Consider the following 19,993-nt stretch of genomic DNA (forward strand, 5'->3'; position numbering starts at 1 on the left):
ATGGAGACACAAATCGTATTCCATTTTAGTTTTACTTGCTGGATGGATGGCATATGTGAGAAAGCAAAAAGCAATCTGGGTGCTTAAAATGGTGGAAGAAATTTGGGCCTTTCTGAGTGGGTGGGAGTCAGGTGACAGCGGTACTTGCGGTACCAGTGGCTGGTGTGGTAACAACTGGCACATGCGAAAAATGAGATACTACCTGAAATAACAATGGCTGATCCATTACTGCTGCCTCAGATCAGCCAACCTTCATTGCCTTTGTCTCTCTAGGGTTCTCTCCACCATAAAAAAAAGTGCTTTACCTCAGGAAAAGCAGCAGAGGTCTGTTAAGAAACAACTCAAGGAAGGCATCTAGAGCTCTGTCACAAGGCTACGGAGGATGAATTTATGGTCATCGCTGCCCTTCATGTTATCTTCATGTTATCTTATATGCATTAGTTAATAGAAACAAAAAAAAAATCTTAGGTGGTGCAGACAAGCCCTCTAACCGGACACCAAAGTTAGACCCATTCTAATTAGCATTTTTATATAAGAGGACAAAGTAAGGCCTTCCCTTAAAGCATCTAATATATAAATGGTTGAGTTCATTTTAAAACGAGCAATTCCATGAGCATTGGAGGTGAGGCAAACTGAATTGGTACCTCAATCCCCCATTTCACTCTTTACTCACGGCTTCTTCGTTTGCCCCCTGTGAGAAACATCCCTGGCTAGTTTGGAGCGCTGGCTCCCAATATTTAATAACAAAATAAATAATTATTATTTAATAATAATCTTTAGTATTCTTACTTATATTAGTGGACTGACAAGGCAGTTATATAAAGCTTGTTTCTTTACAGAGCTAGACAAAAGGGTTTGAAGTGTTTTGGTTGCTCCAAGTTTATTTCGCTCATGACAGATCAGTGATAGAATATTGAGAGCAAGCTTTGATTCAAAGCACCCAAACATAAGCAGAGTGCTGTTCTAATTCATAGTCTTTATTTTTAACTTTATTAAGAACAGTTTTAAAATATCCTCTCCTGAAAGTAGAAAACGCTAAATAAAAATACAAAAATTATCTAGTCAAGATAAAAATGCCTAAAAATATATTTTTAAAGTAACTTGCTTCTCTACGGTACATGAGAGTCCACCGAGTTCTTGGGCTGCTACTGCCTTTTCCATCTATTTATGTCAATTTTATAACTGAGTTTATTCCAATTCTGTTCCATTTCGCACTATTAAATTCCACCGCATAGACACTCTCTTTGAAAGAAACTAAAAAAGAGTATATTAATCTCATGTGAAAGGACAGCTTTGATTTTCAGAAAATATAGGAAAAGGATTCTTTGAACAATTCACATGCTTATTTCTTAAATCTTGGTCTGCTGAAAGTTTAGTTGAAAAATGAAGATCCCGAATGAACCAAATTCTATTAAGATCAATAAAACCGAACTGTACAGAGTTCATCGCAGTGTTCTCCCAGAATATCTCAAAAAGTTCCCAAAAGATAGAAATGCAGCCAGGCAGTCGGTGACCTTGCACAAATCTTCTTCTGAACTGCCCAGGTGTTTTTGAGCTGTGCATTTACATTGTTTTTCTGCCTATTCTTTGGCATCCCCAATCCCTCCAGCGGTTATTGCAAATGTGGCTTCGTTTTCAGGCATCTCAGGGCTGGGGGGAAAAAAAAACAACACAGAAACAAGGAATTTGTGGTTTTCCCCATGTTAAATGCAGTTGTGAAACAGTCCCCAAAACGTTCTAAGTGTAAGCAACCTGGAATACTTCCACGTCTTTATACTTATATGCAAACCGTAGAACATGATCAACATTCTCAAGATCAGAAAATGTGAAATCCACCTCTTGGAAGATAACAAACACAAGGGAGGGGAATGGAGAAGGTGCAGGAGAAGGAGAGATTCTGTGTGTGCAAACTCTCATTTCAGTTTCTTAGTTCCTGACCAGAAACACTGGTCTCTCCATGCAGTTCCACCAGTACGATTTTTAATGACTTGCGTCTGCCACAGCTTACCTGGTAAAGTGATACTAATTGTGTCAGCAAAATTTAGTAATTTAACAGCTCTGGAATTTGCCTGCCAAGGGACCACCAGTCTTAACAAACCATTTGATAGTCTTTAAGAGATGAGCATCTAGTAGGATTTATGACAAAAGATCATGTAATTTAATGGATGCGATATGAAAGATAACTTTAAGTCTGTTAATTAGCTTGTCCTTTCAGATTTTCTCTCAATTTACCATCCAGAAACGTAGTTAGTTTGGAACCAATACTCAGCTGTCAAGCTATTAAGTTTCAGTACCATGAACTTTGTCACGGTTGCTTGTAACGCAGCTTCCTTCCTGTGACGGAAAGGTGATTTACCTGTCGTATATCTTGGCAATACGCAGCTCCCCTCTCCCTTTCCTCAGACTAATCCTGGTAGTCGAAGCATGAGCAAGGATGTGGCCCCCAATGGGCTTTTTTGGGTCCGCCTGAAAGCTAAATTAGCAAGAAAACTGTGATGATTCACTGTGCAAATTCCATGGGCTAATACTGTGATTAACTGTCAAGACGAGGCACATTGAACTCAGTAATGAATAATAAATAGGTAAATATATCAATAAAGGACTTTAACACACTTGCCTCAAGATAGGATGTTCAGATGTTCAAATGTTCAATGCCTGCATAATTTTCCACTCATTAAATTCAAGAGGCTCAAGAAATACATACCTTAAACTTCATATATAAGCTGCTCCAAAAGAAAATGGGGTGATTTTTCAATACTTTTTATGGCTTGTTCTTTGTTCAAGTCACAGTGAAAGGAGCCATCACACCAGGCAGTAGATAAACATTAAAAAAACTCATTACAAAACTGAGAGAAACCTATAGGTGTCATCCATGAATGATTCATCATACTGGAGGGACCAACGACCAATCTGGACCTGCATTTTGGTGCCTCTTGCTCCATACAATCTCATCTCTGTTAAATACGTAATATAAAAGAGAAGACATTTTTTAAAAAAGAGACAGAAAAAATATCTTACGTCATAGTTGCTCCTGGATCAGCAGTCATCTGGTTGGTCACAAACACGGCCACATTATATTCTGCAACAGAAAACAATGCAAAGAAGGTGGACTACATCCAGTAAGAATTCCAAAATATTCTCCCACCCATGACAAAAACAAGGGTGCTGCTGAAGCACTTCAAATTTCAAATGAAAGAGAAGCAAATATTCTTTATGTCTGATGGCTGGAGTTAATTGGGAGACAGACTAAATTTGCTCCTGTGTGACTTCAGCTGTAATACTTACGCCAAAAATTACCACTTTTCAGAATTCCACAGAACAAGTCCTCCTCAGTTCCCATCTTCCCTGTTGGCTCCCTGCCCTCAGCCCCCTTGTCACTTTGCCTTTTCTTTTTTTTAAATTTACTGTATGAAAAAAAACATTTACTCATTCCTCATCAACATTTCTGAGACATTCCAAGGAGGAGGAACCCTATTCATCCTGTCATCATCCCTCAGAGCATTGCAAAGTAGTGGCAATGGGCACAGCTTTTTTTCTCTCTCTCTGCCTTCATCCTTTTTTCTATCCTTCACATTTCTCCTGTACTTAGACTGTCGAAATTTGGGGAAGACAATTTTTCTTACTGGATATTTGTCCAGTTCTACAACCTATTCTCTCATTTAGGTCTTCTCTTATCAGTATTTCTAAGGAAACTCTAAATGTTGAATAGTTCCACAGACTCCTTAGTCTGTCATCTTGAAATAATATATATATATATAAAAATATTTTTTTTTTTGGTAACTGACAGAGGTGTAAAGTGAGGAAAGAGTCCTGGGCCAATGCCTGATTGACAATACACTTAGACTACTAGGTGGTCGTGCTACCAACAGCTACTGTTCCAGTAACTCCAGTCCATGTTTTCCAAATTTTGCAATGTTTCCCTTACCTTCTGATATTTTTTGGAGCCTTGACAGCATCTGAGCTAGTTTCTGTTGTCGTTCAGCCAACTCTCCACGACCACTGAAATCCACACGGAAAAGTGCCATTATGGAGTCAATGATCTGCATTGTAATTATGCTAGATAATAAGTATTGTGAAAGAAAATAGGAAAACATATTCTGAAAGCAGTAAGCATACAAAAAAAATTAGTCTTGTACCAATAGCTTGAAGATACCAGCTTCCTCATGGAACTTGGCTGCTACATAGTCAAGCAATTCCATCTGATGCTCACCTGGTGGGAAGTACAGTTGCCAAGTGAAATTAGGACCAGAAAGAGCTCTGAAGGAACAAAAGCCTGAATTTTAAAATTCCCTTTAAATGTCTGCACTGTATATTTTCAGTGCCAGGAGTTTTAAATCCAGTGCCCAATAACTTCTTCTGTGGGTTCCAGTTTCCACTTGCCCAGCTAACAAAACTTCTTTGTGAAAAGCTTCACAACAAAACTATGCATGAAGACAACTTCATTGATTGGAAAAGCAGTATCAACATTTGAATATAGTGTTGAATTAAATGACACACAGAAATTGAATTAATCATATTACTCATGTTCATATTGTATTCTCAAAATTCCCATTTAAAACTTCCTTGAAGTTTTAACGCAATGTCTCATTACAGAGTGTTGGAGATGTCCCTATCAAGTTCCATTCACAAGATCATAGGGAATTTCTCAACAGCATTAGCTTACATTCAGGCAATTGTAGTTACATTAACTGGTGCTTCATTTGCTAAGGTGCTACACTGACACTCATCACATACATGGCAGAGTTCACTTAATGTAGCAAACTGCAAAATTTTATTGTTCATGTAGCGCAATGAGCTGGAATACTTAGACTGAACAAGCCTGCTCCGTGTACAACACCAGAAACAGAAAATGGAAGCAAGCTTACAGCTTCTTCTGTTAGCAGCAAACATTCTTTATGAGCCTCAGTGGGCAATCTCAGTTAATAAACTGAGAACTATTAAAATGGAAGCCTTAGAGAAAAAACACAGATATCACGCCAGTTGCAACAGTGGTCTTACTGGTATATGCACGTGCGTACAGCACGTTGTCAAGTACTGCATCGTGGTCAACATTGAAGCGATCAGCAATGTCACGAAGACGGTCTGGTCGGCTGATGTTAGTCAAAGTTAAGGATTTCTCTTTGTACAAACCATGCTCTGAAAATAATAAAACTGCATTCCAAAAATAAAACTGTGGGGAAAGAAAGAAGAGTATTTATTTTGATCCTAGAGAAGACTGACTTTTTCTCTTCACACTGTCCTACATACCCTAAAGATAGTTTGGGGCTCATGATGATAAATGTTTCATGTTTAGGGTTTGAGGTGAGGGGAGCTGACATATGGATATGTGTGCTTTAGGAATTTAGCCGTGAGCAAAACCTATTTATACACATCTACCACAGATAAGAAGTGTCAAAAATAGTGTTTAGTACTTAGATGAATTTCTCTTGAAGTAAACAGAAAAGCTTCTATCACCTGTAGAAGGCATATTATATCTCAAAAAAAAAACCCCACGCCAAAAAACGAAAAAACAACAATTACTATGAAATCTGTATCCTAACTGTAATTTTTCCAGGTTGGATTCCATCAAATGAGAGAGAAAAAAGTCACTGCCTTCTGGGCCATTGCACACTGTGCTCTCCAGGCTTTCTGTGTCAGTCATAAATACTTTACATGTACGAAGCCGTCTGGAGCCTCCTACTTGCTTCTAACAAAATTAACTGTCTTTCCAGTTCGTTGTACCTGTAGCTTTTAACAGTACAAAAGATACAAAGTGTTTTCAGTATCAATGAAGATAATCTTTCCACCTGTGTAGCCATTTGGTCCAGGAAGCTGAGCTGTCACTGCAATGAATCATAGAAAATCAAAATCAAAAAGCAGGAAAAATATTTTCTTGCTCCCTCTATTATTATTTTTTAATAAAATATCAAAGAACCACTAGTTTGAATCAATGTGGAAATCAGGAGTATCTCAAGTCTTGCTGCCATCTTAAGAAGAAACCCAAGCCACTTTTCTTGATTTAAGATCAGATGAGATTTAATTAATGGTCTCAAAATTGTGTTTTACTCAGTACCATTACTAAATCTGTGTATTTTATATTGAAAATAGCTAAGAATATTATTAATAAGTTCTTATGCACAAAGCATCCTTTTAATCCTCTGCCCAAATTAATGGTATTCATTTAGTAGGGTTTTTTTTTTCCAGCTGTAACTCACATGATCACAAATTCTTTGGATATGAATTTTTTCTGATATGCGAATAGTTACTGATTGTGAGTTTAGTCTCTTTGGAGTGGATAAGCTAAAATACTCAATTCAGTTGTAATCATTCATGCAAAAGGGTATGACTGCTAACTGTTAGGCTGTACTAAACAGAAGAGGCCTTATTTTTCCAGAAGGTGCCATAATTCCCTTTATAATATAGGGTTTATTTAAGGGAACATTTGCTGATCCAGTGTCTGATACCTATATTCCAGCAGCATTAATAGTTACATTAGTTGGTATTTACTACTATTTACACATTAAGAGAATATCGCTGGCAAATCAGAGTCTGGCTATATTTGGCACTGCCCGAATACGGTGACTGCCAAAGTTTTTGTTTACCCAGTTACTGTCAGCCAGTAGTATCCTTTCAGTGCCCTTTCAGAATGTCATATTCAGCAGAACCTCTTGAAACCAGGAAATTAAAAGAGTTGCTGAGAAGAATCTTGCCTTTGCCCTTGTCCCCTTGTAACCCATATTTGTGCTCTGCTTTTCTAAGTTGGTCTGTTTCACTGGTTTCTCTAAGACAGTCTATTATCTTCTCTCTCCTTATGGCAAAACTTGTATTGATGTGAGCAGTATTATTAAAATGTAATCATTTATATATGAGTTCTCTACTCAAGCACAATTAATGGAGGTAAGAATCACCAAGGTCTGTTTCACCGTGTTTCTAGAGATAAAAGATTCTGACTAGCCTTGATGTGTTTAATTTCGATACAGTTGTAAAGAATGGATTTACTGAGAAGAAATCTCTCTCTCTTTTAAGGTATTACACCTACCACAAAGGGTGTGAGATAGCTGTGTTTTGCCTGTCCGGAATTCTGTTAAATAAAGAAAAAGAAAACAAATGGTCAGGGTTTCTTTTTCTGAGTTTGCCAGATTCAGCAGTTACTGCAGGTTGAAACACTTTTACTTAACAAAATTCATCTCTATCTCTACCCTTTTAAATCATTTAACCCCAACTTATAAATCATATTCTGTGCAGTAGAAATGTGTTACATGAAAAGCAAAATCATGCTTGATTGCTAAGGTCAATTATTCTTTTCTGTGTAGAAGTTAAAACCATATGGCACCGGCGCAAAAGTGTTGGGGAGGGGGGAAATGGTTGATTTCACTCACCTGGCCCAGTTTCACTTTCAGTAAAATGATCAAGGAGAAGCTTATGAGTTTACTAATCTCATTATATCAAATCATGTTAGTCTCCAGTTTGTCTTTTCTAAAGGGAAGAGTACTGTGTTTTATGAACTCTTACTGTTCTTGAAGTGTTAACCACTAACTGATCAAATTTACTATAATAGTAACTTAATTGTAGTTTCAAAATCTTACATGAAATGCAATATATCCTAAGTATGCATGAATAAAATATCATTTGTGCCAGTTTTGTTACTGGAAAGGAGCAGAGGTTGCATCAGGGAAATCTTTCCTATATGACATGTTAGTAATAGTATTACTAATGCTGTGTTGTATTGAATCAGCATGCCCCAAGTTTAATGATTACTCAGATCAAACTTAGTCTGCAAGCAAATTAAGAGGAAAATTGGGAAAACACTAAGAGAAGTGGATTCTTTCTTCTTACGCTCATGCAGGCACTCATCTTTATGGCTACAATATAAGTTTGATAGAAGTAATCCAGCTTGATTTAAAATCTAAACTAAGCTGCAGTTAGTTCAGTAATACTCATTTAATGTGGTTTTCTCACCTCCAAAGGCCTCAGTGATTGCCATGCTTTCAATCCCACCACCCAGAAGTTTACTGGAGAAAGGGAGAGGATTATGAGATAGTTAAACCCGCACAATCACAAGAGGAAAGTAAAAAAGAGAAATTTTTGCTATGTCAAGAAAAGTTATGTTTGCCCTAAAGCCCCTCACTTGATGCATTAAGTGTAGGGCACTAAATGATCACTGATTCATAAAGAATTAACTCTGTCTCAACCTTTCTTTCTGTGTGTGAGAGAAAGATCTATACAAACTATTACTGGAAAGAAAGAAGAGAGAAAATACCTTTGAAAAGATAACATTTCATAAAAATATCTCAAGGGAGAGATTTATTTGACCTGAGACCTGCAGCTTGTTTTGACTACATGAAAAAATTATGATAAGTTCAGGATTTCTGGATGCAAACTCTGTTTATTTACAAAGACTGCAGAAAACCAGCTGGTTTTGTTGCTTACTGATGCAGACATCTTTGAGCCAGCACTAGCTCCAAATGCAAGGTAACTTAGGTGTCCTAGCTGAATATTTGTACCTTTATATTTTTGTCTCTCATTAAAGACAGTAAATATGATTATTGGAACAATTTGGACTAAGGAAGGATTTAAGTAGAGATAAGCTTACTCAAATTCCTGGCTGCCAGTAGTAATATGAAATACCATCTTACGTTTTTCACTGTACTCAAAGGCGGTGAGGAAGCCTGGTTCCTAAAGAAGACCAAAGAGAACACGAGAGGTTTATTTTAGCTTTAAGCTGAAGGTAAAGTGCAATATCCCACCTAAACATCTTCTCTCCACCCTAGCCTCATTTACGCAGGTTGGGTATGAAAAGCACCATAGCATTTGTCAGCTGTTGTAAAGCATTATCCCTTTGAAGTAATGAGCAGAATAATTATCAAAGTTTTCTTGATGATGTGGTGAAAAAATCTGTTAAGAGAAATGTTGCACAGCATTTTGGAGAGGCCAGCATAAATTCAAACTATCAGGAAAGCGATTGCCTTACAATGAGCTTGTTTGCTGCTTCTTTAATCTTGTCCACTTTGGCTTCTGAAAGCCCTTTTACATTGGACAGTGCCCGTCTTGTGGTCATCTGGATTCCCTTGATAGTGCAGATCCCAACTGACTTCAGTTTTTTAATATCTGCTACGTTCTGTGAAGAAAGTTCCCTTCTGTGAGCACTAATCACAGTTAACTACAAGGCAAAGTAAACCTTTGAAACACATTTTATTATACATTCATATGCATGTGTATTTTCACCAAGAAACAGATTCACAGTAAACTTTTCATTATGTAGTTTATGACATCAACCACAGAAAATTTTGAGTAACATTTGTGTGAGGGATCATGGTGCAGAGACCAGATCCTGGTACTTTTGAGAGAAAGGTGTCTTGGGTCCAGTTGTATTTAGTTGTCCCTGTTTAATGTCAGTCTTTCTAGATCCAAGCTGGTAGTAAGGCAACAGTAGGGATTATTTCAGATAGTATGGACACGAACTTAGTAAACCCTATAGCCCTCAAACTGTCCTTGGTCCCTTAGCACAGATCATCTGTAAACCTGATAATCTGATCATGGATAATTGGGAGCTGACTCGCATGGATGGTCAGAAGCTGACTCCAACTGCTGTGCTGTTTCTGCATGTTGAAAGTATATCCAGTTTAAAACAAACGTGTCCCCCAGATCTAACCGACACTTTGGGCTGGAATGAGTTTTCATAAATTGGGTACAGCGTGACTTCAGTCAGTGCCCTGCTGACACATTTTGCCTCCTCTCACCTCTTTTTGTGATTCTGACATCGCTGGAAACTTAAAGGCAAACAACAGATTACTCACAAGAAAACATACTATGTAAAAGGTCTGGGGTACTTTGATTTACCATTTCCAGCCAAGATTTTTCTTTGGAAAAAAAGTATGAATTGAATCTATTTATCTAGAGCATGTGGGTGCATAGGATGTAAACGGAGCAGGGCTATGTTAGAAATTAGTCATGTTCATTTGGAAGCTTATTTCTCATCCTGTGATGTGTTTTTTGATTATTACATTCATAGAGATGGATGAGGTAAGATCAGTCACGAATAAAAATGACTCTTCCACCTAAAAGAATGTCATAACCAGAAATATAAAAAGGATTGAGCTGTTTTATTGTGTTTTTTTTCTATTAAGACAACAGACTACTGCTGCAAGGATTATTTTTTTTTCTAGACCAAAACCTTAAATGCATTACCCTGCTTCTGCATTTCTTCAGTAGCTTTGTCTTTCTGGTCACATCAAACTTAAGACTGTTCTGCATTACAAGTCTCTGTGTGGTAGACCTGTCTTGTTCTCTCCCACCCAGACAGACCTTTCACCAACATCTTATGTACCAACCGAGGTCCTCGGTTGTACTCCTTGGACTGTGGTTCAATACTACAGAGTGTTGAGCAGTGCTCCTGGCTTAACCTTCTGACACGCCTGTCCCCTTGCACCAGGACCTTGCACCTTGTCCTGATCCTCTACCTTACAGTGCAGCCCTGTCCCAGTTGTGTGCCTCTGAGGTGGAAACGGGAGCAGATGAAGAACTTACAAATAAAAAAACCTAAACCACATTTTTAATTGTGATGATTTTTTGGACTCATTGGCTCACAAATCCAGTTCACAGGATGGCTAGAAAAGCGGATGTGCCAGAAGGGATAGCATGCTCTAGGAGCAGGAACACTCAGCAAAGGCTGCAGGGTCACAGCACCTTAATTCCTATCAAACACTTCTGAACATCAAACCACAGCCTAGGTGGTGCTAATCGGATTCTCATTGTGGCCACAGACAGATCTAGTAAGTATTTCTCCCTCTCTCCTCCTAGGAAAAAAATTCTAAACCTACAAAAACTATTTCTTTAAGCCAATGAATTTAACAGATATGGGTTACCATATGTTCACACAAAGATTTTAACTGGCACAGCTGAGAACAAAAACTTCCCCTGGGGTGCGGGAATAACCACTTGGAAAGAAAAAAAAAAAAAAAAAAGAAAAGGAGCAGGAAACTCTTATTAAGCCGGAAAGACAGCCTAAGTCATTATTCTTTATTTTCAAGATCTTTCATACCTTAGAATCATTCTCTGCATACCATGCCTCATTATTTAATATTGACAGGGTAGGACCTTCCAGCTCATGAGGTCAGCCTCTTTGGTCAACTTGACACATTTTTAACACAAGAATTTGTGTATTTTTCCTATGTTGCCCCATGGTTACAGCTCCCAACCTCATGATCCTTCTTCAAAACTCTCTCTAAAACTGTCAATGAATCGCCAATAAAAAAAGTTGACAACAATTACACTGTTGACACACTGAGCCCAGTAATTACACTGCTGACTAATGCTGTCTCGTGTCTGTCCTCCCTGTCTGTATCCATTTGTAGTCATTTATCTGAGAGTGAAATTTTACATTTATCATGCAAACTCAACTTTTTATTCTGCTTCTATAACACTCAACGTAATAGGGTTCTGATCCATGAGCCAGTCTCCTGGATAAACATATAATAATAGTAATTCAAATAAATAGGTGGTGTTTATGTAATAATGATGATGATGGTGATAACTATTATAGGAATTCATATTTGATGAAGAAAACTAACCACTTTTTTCTCTAGCTAATAATATTTTCCTCACTCCCACTCTACCCCCTTCACCAGCACGCTCAAAATAGTAGAGCAACAATTGTCACAGTGTAATTTCACAGGCACCAAAAATGCAGGAGTAATTACAAAGATTGGCAGGAACAGGAAGTAATCTATCACACAGTTTTCAAATAAATTAGCAAGTAGTTGGTTTTTCAAGAGTGCTGGGTGCTAAATGCTTTGAATATCTTGCCACTTTATTTAGGAATCTGATGGGAATGAGATTTTCTGAAAACCTGTCTTACCACTAAAGGAAAAAATTGTCTTCACATGAATGACTTAGAATTTATTGCAAGGAGGAATTTCAGTTATTTGTATCAATGTGCGTATACGCTTTTGGAAATAACTTTACAATAGCTTTACATAGACGATTCTATGCAGTAAAGTCATTGCTAATACTTACAATTCCGTGCTTCTGTAGCAGGTCAATGTCCTGAAAAAAGGATTCCTAAAAAAATAGCAAAAAGAAAAAAGGTTTTCCTTTTTCTTGTAACTACATCTATCTCACTATGTGTCTGTTTCAAATTTGTAAACATTTAAATGATTTTCCATAATAATACATATCTTGTTGCACTACCCAAATAAGCAAAGCCACCATGAGTCAAGGCGGCCTACACATTTCCTATCACCTTCTTTATACAGTGTATCTTCACAGGAAAGCAATCTTCTGCTCGGCTAATAAAACTTGTATTATGATCATCATCCTGATTTTTTCCATCACAGTTTCTCAGCTTTTCAGACTGATGACCATTCCTTGGAAGCATAAAATTAACTGATAGGCCCCTTGCATTTAATATAGAAGTGCAAAATATAAAGAAATAATGATAATCCCATTAAAAAACGTGCCTAACTTTTGAAAAGTTAATTAAGAGTATTTGAAGAGCAAGGCTGTGCAGGGACTAGGAGAATGAGATTTTCTTGGTATTAGACTGGAACAAAATTTTAAATGCTTCGAACTCCCTAATGGTCTTTGGGAACTTCCTGTCTCTTTGTGGATTTCATAACACTATCAAAATACCTTCAAACAACATTTGCCACACATATTTTTCAATCAACTGTAAATTTACCTCATCATCCTGGTATCCTGGTTCTTCTTGGACTACTTGATCCTCCATGGCCTTCATCATGAAATAGCAGGCAATAAAGTATTGATTACTACTGGGAAATGCAAACAAAGATATTATTTGGGTGCCAATAAATGAATAAATGACTATAAAAGGACTTTTAAAAAGTACCTGAACTACAGAACCTTCTCAGTGTGCCATCACATACAGATTTGAACTTGGATTCTGCTTCCAACTCTTTGTTACCAGACAAGAAAATCTACTGTGTTACTCTCAGATGAACCAGTTTGGTTTGAAAGGGTTTATCAGGTATTAGGAAAAGAGATCTCATTCCCTTGTGAGAATCTTGGGTAAGAGATGAGTTTTTAATTATTTACCATTACTGGAATTTATTCTGGTAAGAAAGTTAGAGGCAGCCTACACTTTCATAGCGAAAGTCAGCCGAGTTGCAGACAGAATGGGTAATGGAAAGGCTAAGCAACATCTCAGCTTCCCCATCTTTAGGTGACAGAAAGCCCACAAAACAGTGCTATTGAGAAGGCTACAACTCTGCAGTCACGTATCTTGAGACTATAAAGCTGCATTTGTTTTCAAGTTCTCGCTGGAGTTCAGAATACCTAATTAATACTGAAGACATGGAAGTAATGCGTTTAAGTAGTATGCTTGCATGAAGAGAATAAAAGAAGGGTAATAAAAATCTGAGGCTTTTATTATGCAAAAGCATACACAGAGAGCTTATTTCATCATTTTTCATGGTTAACTTGCCCTGTCTGTACTCCACCACAGCTTCACTGCCCTCTTTATGTGACTTCCTATAAGCAACGCCTAAAGCCAGAGGAGGCACTTATTGATAGCATGGTCAAATAGAAAGCAAAATATTATCCCCTTAAATTTTACGAATGCAAGAAAAATTAATACAAAGTAGTTCTTTAGAAATACGGTCTTGTAACCTGCTGTATCATTTTTGTGGTTTTGCAAATGGATATGTTGCTGCTGTTTTGTGAGACATGTATATATGTTTGCTTGCTCATCCTTGTTAATAAAATCATGAAAGCTAAGACAGGTTTATCATGAAACTACAAGATAGGTTACACCTAACAGAGGATGGGATAATTTAGACTAAATATCTGCAAATAGTTTTTTTCAGCTTCTAAATGGATACTTAAGGTCTGCCTAATTTGCTTGCAAGAATCTTGTGTACAGAGGCTGGGAGAACTAAGAAAGAAAATACAGTTTTAGAATTATCTTATTTGGTTTTGGAGTGAAAACACGATGGAGTCATTTCTGGTAGTATTTAATGGAAATAGTGCTATAAAATCAGTTGTTTCTGAGACTGTCAGGATATATTTAGTTTCTGTGTCAGAACCCTGACAATTATGGAATGAGAAATCATGCCTAATACCAATCATAAAAATAATTACAGTAAAACATTAATTAAAAAATACTTGAAGATATTTTTAAAACCTCTTAGCTTTGAATACTGAAGGAAAAAAAACCAAGTAATGCAAAAAGGCATTACAATTGTATTACAGTCCCCTTCTCCATTAAAAATATCCTCCTGAAATGCACATAACCCTGCGCTCCAAGCACAGCTGAACAGATCATGGGATCGTTCTCCTACTCCCCACCCTTAGGCAACTGGCATCTCACAGCAGAAAAACGAGGCAGACCCAGACCTGTGCCTTCCTGTGGGCTAGGAGGGGAAAGGAAGAAATTATACCACACCCTACTAAAAGCCTGAGGGATGAACAAAATCCTCCTGTTTAGTGGAGGGTCCTCCTGTTGCTGCTGTGTCGGCGCACCAAGGATCCAGAGGATTTCAGCTGCCGCCACCTGGGGTGAAGCAGAGAAAAGGGTCAAAGTGTGAAACAACACAGCAAATCCATGAAGAAACAAGGGTCTTTGTGAGGAAACACAAACATTTGTGCCACCTCGGGTGCCCCGACCCTCCCATTCCCACCCTGGGAGCTCTTCGTTGGGACAGGTGAGGAAGACCTGCATGCTGCACTCAAGGGACACAGGCTGTCAGTGTGACAGGGACCTGGACCCAGGTGCAGCCTTGGGTTTAGCAGACTGGTTTTAAGCTGACAGAAACATGGCACCCGCCTTGGCTGGTACAGCTTTTGGGCCCCATGTTAGGGGCAGGAGCCACCTGGCCTGGCCTGGCCTGAGGGGCACCACGGTGAAATTCCACATCTATTGACTCAGAGGAAAATAAATGATTAACCGTATATCGACAGACGTATTTATTTGGCTTTTCCTTGCCAGCTGCCTTTTCAGGGGATGTAAATTTCTGCCTCCAAAGGGCGAGGCACCACAGAATTACACACACACCCCGTGGAGCACCAAAATTCCCCGTGAAAATTACAACGATAATTAAAACGTAGCTCATCCCCGGGCACCTCCGCGGCTGCGAGTGGTTACGGTACCCCAAGTGCGCAGGGACCGGAGCTCCCTACACCAACCCAGCCTGCGCTCACTACCCGCCCGCCCCCGCCTGCTCCTCCTGAGGGAAGGGGCCCGGCCCGTTTCCCGCCGCCCCACCAAAGCGAGGCTGCCCGCGCGCGTGTCCTCCCGCTCGCGCTGCCGGCCGGCCACCGCCAGGGCGGCGCGCGGGCCCCTGGCAGGAATGGGGCCTGCCCCGTTCCTCACACCCAGACACCCCCCCGCCACCCCCCCGCGCCAAATTGTTGTCTTCGGTGACTTCTAACATGTATCAACTTCTGCATTTGCCATCTCTAAGGAACAGCGTATCGCCCGTATCCTACAGCTGTCAAAGACAGGCCTGGTTATAAGATTTGGAGGGGGTTCAGCTCAGCACAGCTCTGCTTTCTGTTAGTGGGGTGCCACACGCGCGTCTTCCTCAGCAAGGCACCCGGCGCTTTTGGATCTGGTGGATAAAACCTGTCCAAGAGCATCGGTTTCCAAAAGCTGGAAGAGAAGTGACTTGCCTGAAGTCACAGGCCAAGAAAATGAGGCTGAGTCATGCACATGACTGCATCTGCCATTTTAAAAGGATGGAAAAGGTGCTTCTTAGGATACAAAGGTTTCTACAAGTCTCCAGTCTTCTTGGAGACAGTGTTTGGGAAGCAGTCACCCATTTTAGCTCACCTCTGGCCGGACAGCCGGTCCGAGACTGCAGGTAAAGGAGCCGTGGGTGCGCTCCTGAGAGCAGAAGGGGTCGCTGGCTGCCCCTCCAGGTCACTGGGTGGGGGGGTTCAGGAGGCAGAAGGGATGGGAGCAGCATCTCAGCCTGTTTCAAGGTGCTTGTGAAAACTTCACCACCCCTCCGCCCGTGGGAGGTTAATGGCGCACATGGGTGTCATCAGTGCTAGCCAAGTTGGGAAACCAACCAACAAAACCCACAGCCCCTAACCATCATCAGGATGTGCTTGCAGGGTCCCCATTCAAGATATCAAGCGATTTATGTAAATACCAGAAGTCAAATTCTGGATTCCCAAGGCTTTGTCGATACAGAGGAGCTGTCTGGCACTGCTTTTGAAAACTGCATTATTCCGCAAGAGCTATTCCAGAAGAGCACTTAGGCAGACAGCCCTTTAAAGACAAATTCCTTCACAAAGTATGCTTTTATTCCAGAAGAGAATGCACATGCAGGGAGTGATCCTTCTGGTGCTGCTGAACCGTTCTGCAGCAGCTAATGCTTCTGTAAATAACCTTTCCTCCATTATCCTTCTAGTTTGTAAAATAGTTCTCAGAGGGGTCAATGAATGCACAGAATCTGAAGATCATTTCCCAGCCCAAAGTGCTGCTTTGGGCGATAAATTACATTCTACGTCTTCAAAATGTTGTGTGATCATTAACTGCTCATTCAGCTTCCAGATGGTGTTGTGTAATAAACCCACATATCCCATCACGTTACACACCAGCCAAGTGAGTTGAGGCATCCCAGAGTCTGCTCCCTCGCTCTTACAGGTTTTGCTGCTCACCAGTGCACCTCCAGCTGTGGGTGAGGCGCTGCCAAATGCTGTGATCTGCATTTCCTCTCCCCTGAGATTTTATACCAGTTTGGACAAGTCAAGACCCAAGTCAAACCGTTACCATAAAAATACTAAGTGTCCAGCTGACTTTTTCATCCTCACAAACCATTTTAATCCATACTGGCAGTATGGAAATCATGTGGGGTTTTTTTGGTTGGCTGGTTTTGATTCAGATTTATGTGAATCGAATGGACTACAGTCAAATATGTAAGTTAATGCCTTCTCTGAACTTTCAAGTTGTCAGTTTGCCTGTTCTTAACCAGGACCGAATAATCTGATATTTGGCCTTCCAGAATATAACCCATGAACATTCAGCCTGGGATATGAGTGTACATTTATGTCTGAATTGTTTTGGAAGAACTGTGCCTTCTGGTTTCCATAGGAATGCATTTCACTTACAGTTGGTCTCAGACTAAAACTGTCACACACCTGAAATCTTCTCAGAATTGCAGAATGCTTCTGGGCAAAGATGCTGGGCATTATGCTCTCCCTTATCTAAATGGCTTCGCATTTCTCCTATTTGTATTCATTCTGGTGCTCACTGAAACAGTAAAAAAGAGAAGATGGGATCAGTCAGCTGGGGAAGGGGAGCAGAGACAGAGAAAGACTGCCTGAGCAAGGTGTTGGGGTCAGTTTTGCCATTTGTGGACTCACACCATTCCTGTAGACAGAGGGACTCCTCTGGGACTGAATGTAATACAGCAGGTAGAATTTGCCTTGTGTCAGCTGTTCACATTGCTGCATGACACAGGCAAAGTGAGAGAAGCAACAGGAGTTACTGCTTTAGGAGGAAGCTGAGGCAGAAAACTTGATTTAACTGCAATAACTCATCAGAATGGGAGTTAAAACAAGAAAATTGCTCACGGATGCACCTGCCATGCTGTGGAACACAGGACTCTGTGTGTATTCTTCACACCAAAGAAATTCTGGCTCCTAATACAAACAAGCTGGAAGTACTGCAAATATTGTCGTAACTGTTGTGGCCAAAAGAGTCAATGCCTCTCTAACTTATTCACACATCAGTATTGAAAATTAATCTGAAAAAGACACAAAGCAAAGCCGCTTTATCCACAGAGCATAGGAGAGCAGAGTTTTCAGTGTTACAGCTAAAAAAAGCATAATTCATGGAATGTTTTTTCCCCTCCTTTACTACATTCCAGCTCACAGAAGCTGAGTGCTTCTGTTGTCAAGTACATTGAATAATGACTTTGAGTACACTGCTCTGTTTTATACTCAGGACAGCATTTTCATTGGCATGGTTCAGAAAGAAGAATATACTTAAAGTGCAGCTAACAGAAATTTTTGAATTTCCAGGTGACAGCGGAATTCACTGGTCACATCAAAGAATGGCATTTTACAAGAAAAACATTTTTTAAATTCACACTTGGAAGAGGTTCAGCACTGGTATTCGAGACATTTCTTCACTTAAAAAACCCCAAACTTTGAGGAGCCTCTACTTGAAAGACTAATCATTTTCACAGTGTTTCCACTTACCTTATGGATTTGGAAAAGTTAAGGCTTTCTAGCTCAGCCTCTCGGTTAGTAACAGCTTTTCTTTTCAACCAGCCATGCTGCAGAACTGAACATGCTCTTCTTTTGGCCAGTTTTCTACTCCTGGCTTTGCCTGCTGCTTCTGCAAGTGAGTTTGTGTGTAAACCACAGAAAAAAACAATCTTGCTCCATTTGTATTCCGTATGTTTGCCAGGCTAGTGGCCAGAAGAGATCACAAGCAGTTTGTTTTTCAAACCCCAAAACTTGGATAGGCATCGGCTGCATCATCACACAGTTATTTTTAGCTTAGAATAATATTGAAAGCTCTCAGGAGTTGTAATTATCTTTAAAATACTGTGTTCCCTTGATTTTGCTACACATAGAGCCTTAGTTTTCAGTAATGATCTGGCTAATAATTTTCTTCAATATTCCGCCTTTAAACTTCAGAGATTCATTAACTTCATTACTCTTGTTTTATCCTTTCTTCCCTTTTCCTTGGATTATCATGATGTCTTTACCAGCCTTACTGTAAGCACGTCTATTTCTTAAACATTTCTTCTGTTTGTCCCTCTGTACAAGAGGGACATTGAAGCGCTGGAGTGTGTCCAGAGGAGAGCTACCAGGCTGGGGAGGGGTCTGGAGACCAGGTCATATGAGGAGAGGCTGAGGGAGCTGGGCATGTTTAGCTTGGAGAAGAGGAGGCTGAGGGGAGACCTCATTGCCCTCTACAACTCCCTGAAAGGAGGTTGGAGAGAGGTGGGTGTTGGCCTCTTCTCCCAAGTGAATAATGACAGGACCAGAGGAAATGGTCTGAAGTCGCAGCAGGGGAGGTTTAGGTTAGATATTAGGAAGAATTACTTTACTGAAAGAGTGGTCAGGCACTGGAACAGCCTGCCCAGGGAGGTGGTTGAGTCACCACCCCTAGAGGTGTTTAAGAAACGTGTAGATTTGGCACTTCAGGGCATACTCTAGTGGCAGAGATTGTAGGCGTTTTTTCATGTGTGTATGGTTGTACTCGATGATCTCAAAGGTCCTTTCCAACCATGAAGATTCTATGATTCTATGATTCTGTCTGAATAAAGCTTTTAATCTCTCCTCCTGGTGCTTTTTTTGTGTCATTTTGGTAATGATAAGTGACATACAAGTATCTCTGAAACTCAGTGCAGGTGCACAGCTCCCACTCAGTTCAATATATCCCAGTACTTCCTACTGCAGTCTTTCTTCCTGTTTTGTCTGTCCCTACTGTTATTTTCCCACTGGATTATTAAGGCAGCACTTCCTGCTTTAATATCTAGGCAATCCAAGACAGAGGAATAGGTCAGAGTTTCTGAGACCAAATTTTATACGTGTCACGGTTTAACCCCAGCTAGCAACTAGGAACACGCAGTCACTCGCTGACTCCCTCCACGGTGGGATGGGGAGAGAATCAGAAGTGAGAAAACTCGTGGGTTGAGATAAAGACAGTTTAATAAGTAAAGCAAAAGCCGCGCACACAAGCAAAGCAAAACAAGGAATTTCATTCACCGCTTCCCCTCGATAGGCAAGTGTTGAGCCGTCTCCAGGAAGGCAGGGACGACTCCATCACATGTAGCGGTTACTTGGGAAGACAAATGCCATCACTCCAAACGTCCCCCCTTCCTTCTTCTTCCGCCAGCTTTATATACTGAGCATATTGTCACCTGGTATGGAATATCCCTTTGGGCAGTTGGGGTCAGCTGTCCTGGCTGTGTCCCCTCCTGACTTCTTGTGCCCGCCCCAGCTTGCTCGCTGCTGGATCGGTGTGAGGAGCAGAAAAGGCCTTGAGAGCTCAGCAACAACCAAAACCACCAGTGCGCTGTCAACGCTATTT

At 40.2% G+C, this 19,993-nt stretch overlaps 1 protein-coding gene across 1 annotated transcript in view; it reads right to left on the bottom strand.

The window, feature by feature from the left end:
• Window positions 1–1,034: 1,034 nt before the first annotated feature.
• Window positions 1,035–19,993, bottom strand: part of DMC1 (DNA meiotic recombinase 1) — a 29,288-nt gene continuing 10,329 nt past the window's right edge. Inside the window, exons 9-23 of the mRNA XM_063322436.1 lie at window positions 17,083–17,194; window positions 14,381–14,488; window positions 12,659–12,709; window positions 11,995–12,039; window positions 8,951–9,097; window positions 8,573–8,655; window positions 7,939–7,991; window positions 7,019–7,060; window positions 5,750–5,822; window positions 4,999–5,090; window positions 4,137–4,210; window positions 3,926–4,040; window positions 3,019–3,079; window positions 2,357–2,473; window positions 1,035–1,650 (exon numbers count right to left, since the gene is read on the bottom strand). Of these exons, the coding sequence (XP_063178506.1) occupies window positions 1,581–1,650; window positions 2,357–2,473; window positions 3,019–3,079; window positions 3,926–4,040; window positions 4,137–4,210; window positions 4,999–5,090; window positions 5,750–5,822; window positions 7,019–7,060; window positions 7,939–7,991; window positions 8,573–8,655; window positions 8,951–9,097; window positions 11,995–12,039; window positions 12,659–12,709; window positions 14,381–14,488; window positions 17,083–17,133 (1,182 nt within the window). The 5' untranslated portion in view covers window positions 17,134–17,194 and the 3' untranslated portion in view covers window positions 1,035–1,580. The remainder of the gene's footprint in view (window positions 1,651–2,356; window positions 2,474–3,018; window positions 3,080–3,925; window positions 4,041–4,136; window positions 4,211–4,998; window positions 5,091–5,749; window positions 5,823–7,018; window positions 7,061–7,938; window positions 7,992–8,572; window positions 8,656–8,950; window positions 9,098–11,994; window positions 12,040–12,658; window positions 12,710–14,380; window positions 14,489–17,082; window positions 17,195–19,993) is intronic.

This window comes from Chroicocephalus ridibundus, chromosome 1, assembly GCF_963924245.1.
Source record: "Chroicocephalus ridibundus chromosome 1, bChrRid1.1, whole genome shotgun sequence".
Classification (NCBI taxonomy): Eukaryota; Metazoa; Chordata; class Aves; order Charadriiformes; family Laridae; genus Chroicocephalus; species Chroicocephalus ridibundus.